General features: G+C 33.1%; 1 protein-coding gene across 4 annotated transcripts; it reads left to right on the top strand.

Moving 5' to 3' along the window:
* Window positions 1-1,027: 1,027 nt before the first annotated feature.
* LOC8267523 (RNA polymerase II C-terminal domain phosphatase-like 2) lies at window positions 1,028-12,309 on the top strand. Of its 4 annotated transcripts, XM_048380183.1 has the most exons (17): window positions 1,028-1,539; window positions 1,630-1,681; window positions 1,781-2,100; window positions 3,923-4,133; window positions 4,466-4,623; window positions 4,736-4,806; window positions 4,901-5,006; window positions 5,092-5,181; window positions 5,406-5,547; window positions 5,661-5,965; window positions 6,093-6,150; window positions 9,304-9,437; window positions 9,519-9,572; window positions 10,181-10,277; window positions 10,546-10,706; window positions 11,301-11,377; window positions 11,931-12,309. In XM_048380183.1, the coding sequence occupies exons 1-17, from the start codon at window positions 1,270-1,272 to the stop codon at window positions 12,037-12,039; spliced, it is 2,415 nt and encodes an 804-aa protein (XP_048236140.1). In that variant the 5' UTR covers window positions 1,028-1,269; the 3' UTR covers window positions 12,040-12,309. The 4 variants fall into 4 exon arrangements, 2 of the variants coding, with proteins under 2 accessions (XP_048236140.1, XP_048236139.1); XR_007217677.1 differs by having other exon boundaries at window positions 1,630-2,100; window positions 10,546-10,962; window positions 11,931-11,995; XR_007217678.1 differs by lacking the exon at window positions 11,931-12,309 and adding an exon at window positions 10,771-10,962 and having other exon boundaries at window positions 1,630-2,100; window positions 11,301-11,383.
* The last annotated feature ends 1,557 nt before the right edge of the window (window positions 12,310-13,866 follow it).

Genomic DNA, 13,866 nt, shown 5'->3' with positions numbered 1-13,866 from the left:
GAAATTTTAATATTTTATAATTATTTATAATATTTTAAAGTAAATAATAAATTAAATATTTTTAGATATCTTTTCTTAAGATTAATCTTTTGAGATTTTATTAATACAATAATATAAAAATTATTTTAAAATAATTATTAATTAATTTAGTAATATATAAATTAATATTATAAATATAGTTGATGTTACTATTTTTTAATATTAAAAGTTATTACATAACTAAAAACTAACTTTTAGGTTAATTTAATTTTAAAAATAATTTTAGAATAAAGTTATTGTCTAATTAGAAAATTATTTTTTAATTAATATAATATTAAAATTAAAATATTATTTTTTAGATTAAAATTATTATTTAGTTAAGAATGTAATTTATTAGTTAATAAATTAATAAAAAATAAATATGTATAAATCTGAATATATATATGCGTTAGAAATAAATATACATATCAAAAATAAGAATTTTACATGTAAAAGAATTTTTATATCTCATAAATTAATATATATATTATATAAATTAACAAATATATATTTATATCTATTTTGTTTAATGTATAACTTTTTAAATTACAGTCAAACCAACTATTTATTTTTCTAAATAAAAAAATTTCTTTTTCGTTTTTTAAAATTCATCTGAAATTCTTTTAACCTTTTTAAAATTTTAGTAAATAAAATAAAAATAATTTTTTTTTAAATCTCTGAAAAATATTACCAAAAAAAAACGTTGCTTTTCTAAAAATTTTCATGCAGCTAGCAGGCACGTGATGTTAAGAAAGGAAAAATTAAAAGGCAAATTAAGGAAAGAAAAAAAAAGGATTTTGGAACCAAAGCTGGCACCTCCTACTTTGCCATGTGTTTTGTTGTGGCCTCCCTTCTATCAATGCGGCTCTATCTCTCCCAAGCTGTTGTCTCATGAAAAGGTGCCATCTCACAAGCCTAGAGGATCTATGCGTACTCTCAGGTTTTTCAGTAAATTAAGACAAAATCAACGGTATTAATTAATCTAACATTTCGCCTATAAATACACATCCCCACTTCTCCGTTTAAAACCGCAGACGAAAGAGGGAGGGAGAGGGAAACAGAGAGCGTAAGAGCCCAAGAAGAGGCCTAAATAAAAGAAAGAGAGCGAGCGAAGAGCCAGTGGTGTTAAATAGAGAGGGAAATAAATAAAATAACAGACTCCATTCCCTCACATTTCCTCTTCTCTTCTGTTTATCTTATACAACTCTCTTCTTTCTTTCTAACTTCTGTGTTCTCGATTTTCATGTCCAAATGAGCCGTTTAGGGTTTAAATCAAAGGTGTTCCACGGCGAGCTTTTATTAGGAGAACTGGATGCTATTCCAGTAACGGACCAGAATTTCCAGTTCCCAAACAACGAGATACGTATCAATCGGATATCACAAAGCGGCGAGCGCTGTCCGCCTCTTTCAATTCTGCAGACCATTTCTTCATTTTCAGTTCGATGTAAACTCGAATCATCTTCTCCAATCGAGCAACCTCATTTAATCAACCTTCACGCCTCTTGCTTCTACGAGTTCAAGGTCTCAAATCCTCTTTTCTGCTTTTGAATTTTCATTACTTTCCATTTTAATATTCTAAGCTGACCTAATCAACTCATTCTTATAATACAGACTGCAGTGGTGTCGATTGGAAATGAGGAGATTCATTTAGTAGCAATGCCTAGTAAGCAGAAGAAGTTTCCGTGCTTTTGGTGTTTTCCAGTACCTTTAGGTCTTTATGATTCGTGTTTAGGAATGCTTAATTTGCGCTGTTTGTCTATAGTGTTTGATCTCGATGAGACTTTGATTGTTGCAAACACTATGAAGTCTTTTGAAGATAGAATTGAGGCTCTTAGGGTTTGGATTAATCGCGAGACTGATCCAATGAGGATTTCTGGAATGTCTGCTGAGTTGAAGAGGTATATGGATGATAGAATGTTATTGAAACAGTATTTGGAGAGTGATTTTGTTATGGACAATGGAAAAATGTTTAAAGTTCAATTGGAGGAGGTTCCACTATCGTCTGAAACTCAGGAGAGACTTGTTAGACCTGTGATTAGATTGCAAGATAAAAATATTGTCCTCACTCGCATCAATCCTGAGGTATAATTGCCTTTTCTTTGTTCTTGAAATTGTTCTTACATTCGTGCTCTTTTGTGGATATTGTGATATATGGTAGAATGACTACTTGAAATGCATTATAGTGAAAAGAGAATCAAATTAAGACCACCTTTACAGAAAGAAGGATTAACTCCACGGCATTAGACGTAATCTGAAACATGCACACTTAGAATTATCACCTGGCTGATGTATTTATAACAGTTTCCTCCAGCTATGGAAGATTAATTCAAGTCAAGCTGTAATTGTTTTCTTTTGTTACTTTCTTTCATCTATACGAGTTCATTATGAGTGGCATAAAACTTCTATGAGATGTAACATGCCAGATTTCTTTCCTTACCATCAGGCTTATGAAAAAAATATTATTGAAGTGTTCATTTCCATCCTTGTCTACAACCTAGTGTTACCAGAAATAGCTGCAATTCTTGCAATGTGCATTCTGGATCACACGTTCTGGTTATGGGTCATTAGCATTATGTAACCTAACACTTTAATTGAAATTGTCATATGTATATGATAATAGAAAATCTTTCATTCCAATATATGATTCTTGGTGTATGTTACTCAACTTGCATTGGCATCCTTTGCTCTCTCTCTCTAAGCAAACCAGAAAAAGGTTTCATATGCCATGCAGCATATTTGTAAGACCTGGGTTTTACTTACCATGGACTAAAGTATTCTGCACTTCATAAAACCTAGCTATGACCTGTGTTAATGATATATATTGTTTTCATGATTTATTTATATATTATAACAAAAATATTAGATAATATTATCAAGATTCCAGAATATGAATTCCAGATAACTGGGTAAATCAGTCATTTCCGTTATGTGTCATGGCTTCTTCTGGTGGATTTTGAAACGGTAGGTGATCTGATGCAGAAAGTATTTGCCCTTTATCTTTGTGTTGGGCTGAAAATTTTTAGAACCAGTTTTAAATTATACATATTTGTTTTTAGGGATAAGTACAAAAATTTTCCATGTGGTTTCACTTTTTTGCAACTTTAAGCATGTATTTTTTTTTCAGATAAGAAGAGGTATGTGGTTATAAATTATGACAAAAGAAGGTATCTCGTCATTAGAAAGTTTCAATTCATAAGGATTTAGCCATCTTCGTTTCGACCAATCATTATTATCATGTTGCTCGTGTTGATAACATTAGTTTAGAGCTTAACAACTCCTAATTTCGTTATTTGACTGTCGAATTTAAGAAATTATTGATTTAACGGTCAAATAACGAATGTAGGAGTTGTTAAGCTTTAAACTTACGTTATCAAACACGAGTAACACGATAATGATGGCTAATTGGAATGAAAATGACTAAATTCTTGAAAATCAAAACTTTTTAATGACGAGATACTATTTTTTGGTCACAATCTATAACTACATACTTTTCTATCTAAAAAAAAGCACATGTTTAAAGTTGTAAACTATTGAAACCACAATATACTTTTTTGTACTTATTTCTTGTTTTTATCATACCCTTGCTTTGTTGGTAAGTTGAAAATGTTTTTAGTAGCACTAGATGTTATTGTGGGAGCCTTTTTTTTTTTTCTTTGTCTTTGACCGAGTTTGTTTGGATCATGGTTAACATTGTCTAACTTTTATTTCTGTTTCCTCTTAATATATTTTAGCTTTGTACGCTTATAACCGCCTAGGCACTGAATTCCTTAAATTTTACTTTTGTTCAATGGATTTCCCTCAGCAAATGTTGAACAACCATTTGTCACTTCACCTTAAAAGTTAGTCACCGACTCAAAATGCAATGGACACTTTCTTATGTTTATTGCTTACTTTCCTTGTATAGATTCGTGATACCAGTGTGCTTGTGAGGTTGAGGCCTGCCTGGGAGGAATTACGAAGTTATTTAACTGCCAAAGGACGCAAAAGATTTGAAGTTTATGTTTGTACGATGGCTGAAAGAGATTATGCCTTAGAAATGTGGAGGCTTCTTGACCCAGGATCACACTTGATAGGTTCAAAGCAACTGCTGAACCGTGTTGTCTGTGTTAAATCAGGCAAGAAAATAACATCTACATTTTTGAGAATATTTTGATTTTATTTTCTATGGACCCATTACAGTATGTATTTTCTGTTATTAAAATGAGTTATCCTTTTCTTTTGAGTTAATTTCCTGAAGTCATTCTTAGGTATTCTCGTTTTTATTTATTTTCTTATTTGGAAGCAAGTGTTTGAACACCAAAGTAGTTATCAAATTGAAGCTGTATAACCCATTAAACAGCCTGCAGTTTAGGGTATTGTTTCATCAGTTGTGCTGTTGGATAATGTAATCCATTTCTTGTTCCTTTTTCCTTGATGCCAATTTTAACCTCTTATGTTTTTCTTTCAGGCTCTAGGAAATCTTTGGCAAATGTCTTCCATAATGGCATGTGCCATCCTAAAATGGCAATGGTAATTGATGATAGATCAAAGGTTTGGGAGGACAAGGATCAACCGCGAGTTCATGTGGTTCCTGCATTTACACCATACTATGCTCCTCAAGCAGAGGTACAAGAATTCTGGAGTGTAGCATGTGTAAACTTATTTATTCATACAAGTTCTTTTCTTTAATTTTTTTACTATGACTCTCTGACTCTTCTCTCTCTCCCTCATTATTTAGACAGCAAATGCGGTTCCAGTCCTCTGTGTCGCAAGAAATGTCGCGTGCAATGTCAGAGGTTGTTTTTTCAAGTAAGTGCTGTTAACTTCATAGTGCTTGATCTTAAATATAAAATTTGACTTCTTTTTAATTGAATTATTATATGTGATGCGGTATATTGTGCAGAGAATTTGATGAGAATTTACTACGAAGAATCTCCGAAGTCTTCTATGAAGATGAGGTCAATAACTTACCTCTTGCTCCTGATGTTAGCAATTACTTGATGTCTGAGGTATTTGAACTGAAATGTTTTCTCCTTCATCAATAAACTTCATGCTTTTTTCTCCTTGTATAATTTGTTTATATCTGAGCTGTAGGATGCTAGTTTTGTACCCAATGGAAATAGTAATGCTCCTTTTAATGAAGGAATGAGTGGTGTTGAAGTCGAACGGAGATTGAACCAATCTGTAAGTTCATGCACTCGATTTTAATATCAAAGGCTTACTTTAATTGTTTATGGAGTAAAAGAGATCAATCTGATTTTCTCTTCTGCTTCTAACATGTTGGCGGGTACAAATATATAGTAGCAGTGCTTACAAATAAGACGTTTTAAGGTCCCTGTTATATTTTTCTGCATGTAATGCAAACTCATTATATTTGTTGTGCTGTCCTTCATTCATATGTTTATCAGGATGAGAAGAGTGTTACTGACTCAGCTAGTCATTCCATGACAAATTGCCCTGAGTTGAGATCTGAAATTACCCAGCCACCTATTGCAATCATTCCAAATGTTGTTGGACCAATGTCTTCAACTCCACTTCTTCCTTCACAAAGTATGAACTTTTTATTTATGGTTTTTTAATTTACTTCTGCTTGACTTGAAGTCATCATATGTGACATTAGAATAATTTTTAAAATTCTCACAATCAGTATATTTGTATTTCAGAACCTAGTTTGCTTGGGACTCCTGTTAGACGAGATTTAAGGAATCAAACTTCAGGTCAACCTCCACTTCTATCTAGGGTACCTGCGCCATTACCATCATCATCCATACAGCCACAAGGAGGCTGGTTGGTGGAGGAGGATATCAGCAGAGCACATATAAATAGTCGATCTTCAGGATTTGCTCAGGAAAGTGATATACTGAAATCCGATAAATTGCGAACGCATCTAAATCCATTTGTTCATAGTACACCAGTATCTGCTTCCACAAGTTCTGTTTTCCATGCATCTCAAGTGAAGGGTGAAGAGGTTTGTCTAAAAGGCAGTTGATTTTTTTTTTTTTCCAGTAACTAGAAAGTAGTTTCTAGTTTCAAAATTAAAATTATAGAGATTTCTATGAGCATTATAAGTGAGTGAGAGGTTATGCTCATTTCAGGCGTTGGGTGGACTTGATATGCAAAAACAAAATCTTCCTCCTGGAAGTCATCCACCGGGTATGAATCTTTGAATTACTATAGTATTTTTCATTCCAAACAATTGTTTGGTTGCTTCAGAGCAATTACTAAGGGTGAGGAATGTGTGACAGAACCTGGAATTTATCTTTTTGTGAGACCTGCAAACATATGCCTAAAAACTTTTAATTTCCATTTCATCTGATTGGCGCAGTTTCATCTGATTGGTAGAGTCGCATGATTTTTCTTTTCTTCTTCTTTAAAATAAAAGGAAACTTAAATGTCGTAAAAAAATTCATCAGATCCAAGTAATCTCACCTTGAAAGTGCCCAGGAAAAGCACTGAATCTAAGGGAGGTGTTGGTCCTAATCTCGTAGTGTTTCATATTGTAGCAGGGTGTATGACATTACATCAAAATGTACCATGATCATGCAGTTTAATAAGTTTAAACACGGTCTGACATGAGAGAGAGAGAGAGAGAGAGAGAGAGAGAGAGGGTTGGGGAAGATAGGGCGAAGGGCAAGGGAGGAGATAAAGAGCTGTACTGGTTGATTGTGAAATCAGTGGGTGCTGGCTGTCAATTTGAAAGCAATAAAGAGAGAGTAAGCAACATGTGTAGTAATTATAAGGTGAGAGAGAGAGAGAGAGAGAGAGAGAGAGAGAGAGAGAGAGAGAGAGGGGGGGTTGGGGAAGATAGGGCGAAGGGCAAGGGAGGAGATAAAGAGCTGTACTGGTTGATTGTGAAATCAGTGGGTGCAGGCTGTCAATTTGAAAGCAATAAAGAGAGAGTAAGCAACATGTGTAGTAATTATAAAGTGTGCGTGTGGCACGCTTGAGGCGCAGTAGGCCCATGCCCTTGCACCTTAGTCCGCCAAAGGCGGGCGATGTCACAAAGGCACACGCCATGGTGTGCCTTTATAACTTTTTTAATAGGCTAGCTCAACAACACTTAACGATTTTGGTATTTGTGAAATATAATTGGACATTGTAGCATCGATATGATGCACGAGACTCGATCCCATCTCTTTGAAAGATATAGATGATAGTAATGAATGGTTGATGGGTAGAATGGATGGAGAATTTGATAATGATGATGAATTGTTGTTTGATGCTGATAATTTGACATGGGGTGCGATTACTAGAGGTAGTGGAGTTGAAGAGGTGACATCGGACTAGAGGCAAAAATGTCATAGCCTCCCTCTTCAAGTGTTAGGCCTAAGGAAATTGAAAAGACAAAGGCATCATCTCATACGGCAGTTAGCCCTCCTTTAGTACTTAGAGATGAGGACGAAACTGATTTTGGAGAAGATGATGGAGAATATGAGAAGACGAGGAAATTGGAAGTTATCAACTTGAATTTGATGATGGAGGAGAAGAAAATATTGCTATCGATGAGAATTAATTGCACTTTTACAAGTGTTTTAAGAAACTTTCTAGTATTACTAGGATTAGGAAGCTTGTGTTTTTGATCTAGAAAATTTTATTGTTAAATTCTATGTGTATTTTTTTTGTCACCACTATGTGTTTTGGGTAATACTTTTTTTAAAATGTCGTAATGATAACTTTTTTAATTTTTGTGCCTTGTGTGCGTGTCAAGTGAGCGCTTGCGCCTAGGCTCCAGGAGCCTTTTTGCGCCTTGCGCCTTTAGTAATTATGGCCACAAGCCTGAGAACATCCAGTAGATATGGATGAAAAGGAAGACTCGAGACTCTTCTAGAATTGAGTTGCTTTAGTTTTATATTCATATCAATAAAATTAATTGTATTTGCAGTTTTTTCTTTTCTTTCAGTAATCATAAATTTCTTTCAGTAATCATAAAATTAAGTATCATCCCAGCCTTATAAATAAGCTGCAGAGAAAACGAGAAAAGAGATCACACCACCTTTTAAGTGGAGTGCATGCCCCTGCTGTCTGGTCTCTTTCACCCTTTTGTGCTTAAACAGAGAAGTCCTGTGCCTTAGTAAGGGCTTTTTGCCTGGCAATGCAAAGCTACCTGGCCAATTCTTGCTGCATCCGGGCACTATGCTCATGGTGCTTTTTTGCTACAGTACTGGAGTTTGGAGTGTTGGAACTAATATCAATGGAGTTTGAGCCATTAATTGATGTATGGACTTGAAGGCCAACACTTAAGTATATAATATGATAAAGTTAGGCATATTGATGCCTGAACTTGCAGAGCATTTACACTATAGAGACAGACATCTAGCTTAATAATGGAGAGTTGAAGTGTACATCACATTATGTGCTCGTTGCCTGGTGCAACATTAAAAATAAATCTTCCAGAACTACATAAATTTGTAACTAATACATGGATCTTTCAAATTTTGCTTAAAAGAACTGCTAATTTTGGTTTCAACATTTTCTCAACATCTGATTTCATGCATCTTTGAACATTTTCTAGTAGTATCCTTCTGGGACCACGCACCCTTACTGCATGCTTTATTGCCTTTAGTAGAATAACATCTGCACTTGACTGATCTTTGATGCTTTTAACTTTAGAACTGGCTAGATTTTGCACTGCAGCATTTACTCCTCTTAGAACTAGTTATGTTCATCATCTGTCTCTCCACTTTTTATTTTCCGTTGCTGAAGGCTGAATCTAGTTCTGTATTGAACTTGATGGAATGAGGAAGCAGCATTTATCCTGAACTGGCTGTTAATGATTATTTAATTATGCTACTGGTCATATAAAGGAAAACATGTAAAGGTCAAGGAATTGGAGGTCTAGACTTTACTACTTTAGGCTCTAGTTTGAAAAAAAATGGTTGAAGTATGCCTTTCTTAACTTGGAAATGCAGCATTTGAATTTTAAAATGTTCATTCAAGTCCTTATAGAGCTTATTTGTTTATGTCCTTACTTGAAATGGTCATTTGGCAAAACCTTAAATTGCAATGTCAATTGAATCTGATGGCGATCAATAATGGAATGATTTAATTGAATCAATACGAGAAGTTGGAAGACCTGTTGCACAGATTAAAAGTCCAAGACTGCATAACGATACTAAAAGTTTGAGGGTCATATTATAACATTTTGCTTTGATGGCATGTTACCTGTGACTAAGCCACCCTCCAGAATCCAGAGTGGACAGTTTCCTCATGGCAATTGCTGAAAATTGAATGCTAAAAACCTTCTTATAGTGTATTTTGCAATAGATGCTAACATCCATGCTAATTGGTGACTCAAATTTCTTGCAGAGGTTGGTGTCTCCCAGAATCTTGTTTCGTCCAATAGCAGAGAGTCCCAAAATGAAGCTGTAAAGTTCAATCTTCTATCTTCCCACTTGTCCATTGGAGTGCTGCAGGAAATTGGACGGAGATGCAACTCAAAGGTATGAATTGATTTGGGCCTCGACGGTGATTTATTTTGGTTATTTTTTATGAGGTTCATCACATGGTTTCCTGATGTGCAGGTTGAGTTCAGGTCTGTTGTAAGCACCAGTAAAGATTTGCAATTCTCTGTCGAGGTCAGTTGAAAATGCCTTTCATGCTACCCTTCTACAATTCATCTCCAGTTATTGATATTTGTTAATATTGTCCTGGGAATTTTGTATCACCACTTTACATGCAGTCTTTTAGAATGGTTCAAGTATTCTTATAAGCTGTGAGCTTAGTGGATATTTGTATCGAAGCTTGTAAATAAGTCATTTTTTGTTCATCAGCTAATGGTTGATTATCTATTGCTTAAAGTATAATAAATTTTGTGTATAGTTAATAGATATTATTACTGATACTTGTGAAATGCTGACTTCCTGTCATTGAGACATTTATGTCGGATAATTTTAATTTTGTCCATGAGCTTGACATTGAAAATTGATTGGCTTGACTTGTCTTTTCGTGAGTATTTGCAATAGGATAAATACTTTAAATTTGAAATTGTATTTGTAAGATTTCTTGTTTTTCTTACTGTTATTTGTCTCATCGTGATTCTGTTGTTTATCATGTCAAAGTAGATGTGATAAAACCAATGGGCTGATGAGGTGCTTACCATCTCCCTCACCCCTTTGGTTGTAGCTTGAATTGTTGTGGTTTTCAGTCTTAAATACACTAATTTTGATGATTTAAATGATTTCAGGTTCTGTTCACTGGGGAAAAGATAGGTATTGGAATGGGTAAGACCAGGAAGGATGCACATCAGCAAGCAGCTGAGAATGCCCTTCGCTGCTTGGCAGGTAAGAATTCATTGTTTTAATATAGTTCTCAGGACAGTATTTTGTAATTTAATTGCATTTTTATTTTGTTTATTTATGAAATCTCAACCAAATGATAAGACAGTTAAATGAGTGATCGGCAGTGTCAGTGAAGATATTTTCTGGGTTTAAGATGTATAATTGTAGTACTTCTTTATTCTTTATAAGCTGTGCTCTAGTTGATTGTAGTTTGAAAAGGACGAGACATGTTAACTAGTAATTAGATGTTGAATATATTTATTGTTTGCAGAAAAATACGTTGCATATATCACACCACATTCTGGAGCTGTAGACCATGATTTCGATAAGCTATCCATTGGGAATGAGAATGGATTCTTATGGGACATTGTCAATTCTGGATCAAGTGAAACGGTGCCAGAAGATGGCGTAACTAAAGAACGTACACCTGAGGTGGGGATATTTTGATGATGCTCTCAGTAGTTGATTTGATTTATTTATTTGTTCAAAAACATAGGTGATGCTTGGATAAAGGGTATGTGGGCAAGAAATTTTCCCGATGAGGGATAGTGGTTATCAGGAGAGAAACCACTCCTTTTATGGATCTTGCGATGCACCAAGATGTGGAAGCTAAACAGTGAAGGGAGTGAGCTGGCTTCATGTCTGCTACTGCTACCTTATGCAGGCTCCATTTATTCCTGTTTAAAAGGTAAGGACTTGGTGGTCAGACCTTAGTCTCTACCCATTATCCAAGTATTCCCATGTTCAATTAGCTTGACTTTTTTTCTTCTTTTTGATTTTATTTTTTTTGGCTAGAGTCAAAGTTATTATACTGGTTTTTGGTATATTGCAAATTTAGTTTATTTTTACTGAAGAGGGTGAACCTTCGAGAATTATATTAAACATGTATATTTGAAAAACTTGTTAAAAAGCCTGTTCTACTTCTTCTAGATCTGTGGAATATCAAAAGCTCCATTTGGTTGATATTAGTATTTTTGCTTGGAATGATGGTGTTAATCTGTTACATGGTTGAAAAATGATTTATAGGATAATGAAGTTGAACCTGGGATCACCTTATCTAATTTGGTGAATCAGCAACAGCAGAAGCGTGCCAACTCCCCTAGGTAACACAAAAGAAGGTGTTTTTTTTTTTTGTTTGTTTTCAGCTAGCAATCTAAGAATGCTACTAGTAATTATTTATTGGGTCTGAATCTGATGTTATAAACAGGTTCCTTGTAAATCAAGTATTATGTTCTTTTTCTTCTTCCAGCATGGATATTGTAAATGAGATGGCCTATTAGTTAGTGGTATTTTCTCGATATTTTGGATTATTGTGTTTTTTTCTTTGTCAAACATTTATTTTTTGTTTCTTGAATTTTGGGTAGGTGGATGCATTATCTTGTGCTATATATATATTCCTCAGCTTACCTCATATGTCTTTGATGATGGAAAGTTTACATACTTTATTGCAGTCATGACGGTTTTATTTCAAGTTCCCTTTATATGAATTTTCAACTCACTTCTCGTGTAGTGGCTAATTACCTGTTCACTTCTGAACGAGAATTTTATGATAAAATAACAGGGCTTCTTGGTTTTCATAAAAAAACAAGTGTAAATTAATCAGTATTAGTGCTGTTGCTTTTGATTTATTGAATTGGCTACATTTCTTGTTTCCAGATTGCAACAATCTATTCCGAATAAAAGATCAAAAGAAGAAGTAGTGCGAGGTGGTCCTCAAAGCCTACCATCTTCACGACAACAGAAGAATGGCCATCATGCTTCATGAAAGTTATACAATTGGAACTGCTAACTCTAACCCACTGACCTGACCAAATGTTTTTCTTCTTCTTTTTTGGAGATTCCCAGTTCTGCAAATTAGATATGCAGATTCTAGCAAAATCGCAGCCAGCTCTTATTTTTGCCTGCCTTTGGCAATTTTGTCTCTTTTCCTGGGAAGATGAGTATTTATAGTTATTTTTGTTTCTTTAAATTATATACCCCATCTTTCTGATTTATGGAGTTATTGGGGAAATCAAAGCTTGCGTGTTTGCAGTTATCTGCTTGGACAAATGGTTTCATCCAGTCTGTCTTTAGGTTTCAGCTTTAAGAAGCGGCCATGACACTACGTAACGCCTGTTAAATAAGGCTTGCCGTTACTTTTAGGCCTAAATTACAAATTTAATTACAAATTAAATCTTACATTTTATACTTTTTTAACAAAATTTTATTTAATTATTTTAAAATTTTAAAATTATTATTTATTTCTAATTTATTTTTAGAAATTTGTTGGTGATAAGGTTGGAAGTGATTATGTTTACTAAAAGAATAATATTGTAAATTAATAAAAATAATTTATTTTATTTTTAATAAAAACGATTTAAAAATTTTATATTGCATTTTTTATTAACTTAATAAAATTATTTAATTGATGTTTATTCTTTGGTTTATTTTAGAAACATTTTTTGGCGTCTTTTAGAATAAAAAACACCATTAGAAATACTCTAATAAGCGTTTCAATTTTAATTACATTAGGTCAAGTTTGATAGTGTTAATTAAGGTGTCAACCTACTGTACTCTCCTGATGTCCATTAAAGATTGTAGTAAGTTGAAGATTAATTGCAATAAGTCAAGCTTTGAATTGGATAAGTTGTAATCTAAAGGTATTGTAATTTATAAAAATAAATATAAGTTAGTACATATATAATTACTCTAAAATTCTATTTCACGATCACTTAAAGAATGAATATCTCTTATTTAATTAACATAATGAAGCTAAAAAATGACAGTTAAAACTTTTATTTACAATCACATGAAAAATAAAAATTACTTAATAAAATTAGATTAAATGGAATTGAGTAAAAACACCTTGAATTTTTTATTTCATGAATGCATAAAAAATTATTATTACTTAATTAAATCAGATGGAGTCGAGTAAAGACATTCTGGATATCTTATTTTATGGTTAAATAAAAAAATATTATCAATTATTTAATTACATTACATTGAGTCGAGCAAAGACATTTCATTTGTCCTTATTTTACATTCATATTAGATTAGATGCAATCGAGTTATGATACTCTAAATTTTTTTATTTCTTGATCAAATAAGAAATTATATTACTTAATTAGAAAACAATGAGTCAAGCAAAAACATTACGAAACTCTTACTTTAAGATCACGTCAAAAATAAATAGTCTTTAATTAGATTAAATTGAGTCGAGCAAGGATATTTTGAAACCTTATATCATATGAAAAATAAATATTCCTTACTTAATTAGATTAAATTGAGTCGAGCAAGAATACTCTAAAACTCTATTTTCACGATTAGGTAAAAAATTATTATTATTATTTATTCAATTAAATTAAATTGAGTCGAGCAAGACCATTCTAAAATTCTTATCTCACGATCATGTGAAAAATAAATATTTTGTACTTAATTAGATTAAATTGAGTCGAGCGAGTGCACTTTGAAACCCTTATCTCATTGATCATATGAAAAATGAATATTTCTTACTTAGTTATATTAAATTGAGGTGTGTAAGAATACTCTAAAAACCTTATCACATATAGACATAAAAAAAGAAAAAAAAAAGTAATTTTTACTTAATTAGATT

The sequence above is a fragment of the Ricinus communis genome, chromosome 10 (assembly GCF_019578655.1).
Source record: "Ricinus communis isolate WT05 ecotype wild-type chromosome 10, ASM1957865v1, whole genome shotgun sequence".
In the NCBI taxonomy this organism is placed as follows: Eukaryota; Viridiplantae; Streptophyta; class Magnoliopsida; order Malpighiales; family Euphorbiaceae; genus Ricinus; species Ricinus communis.
The sequence above is the reverse complement of the archived record's forward strand: the minus strand, read 5'-3'. Positions and strand labels throughout refer to the sequence as shown.

Coding starts and splice junctions, on each gene's coding strand:
- LOC8267523 (XM_048380182.1), top strand. CDS start 1,270: ATGAGCCGTTTAGGGTTTAAATCAAAGGTGTTCCACGGCGAGCTTTTA. Junction 4,624..4,735: donor ACTATGCTCCTCAAGCAGAG/GTACAAGAATTC, acceptor CTCATTATTTAG/ACAGCAAATGCGGTTCCAGT. Junction 9,438..9,518: donor GACGGAGATGCAACTCAAAG/GTATGAATTGAT, acceptor CCTGATGTGCAG/GTTGAGTTCAGGTCTGTTGT.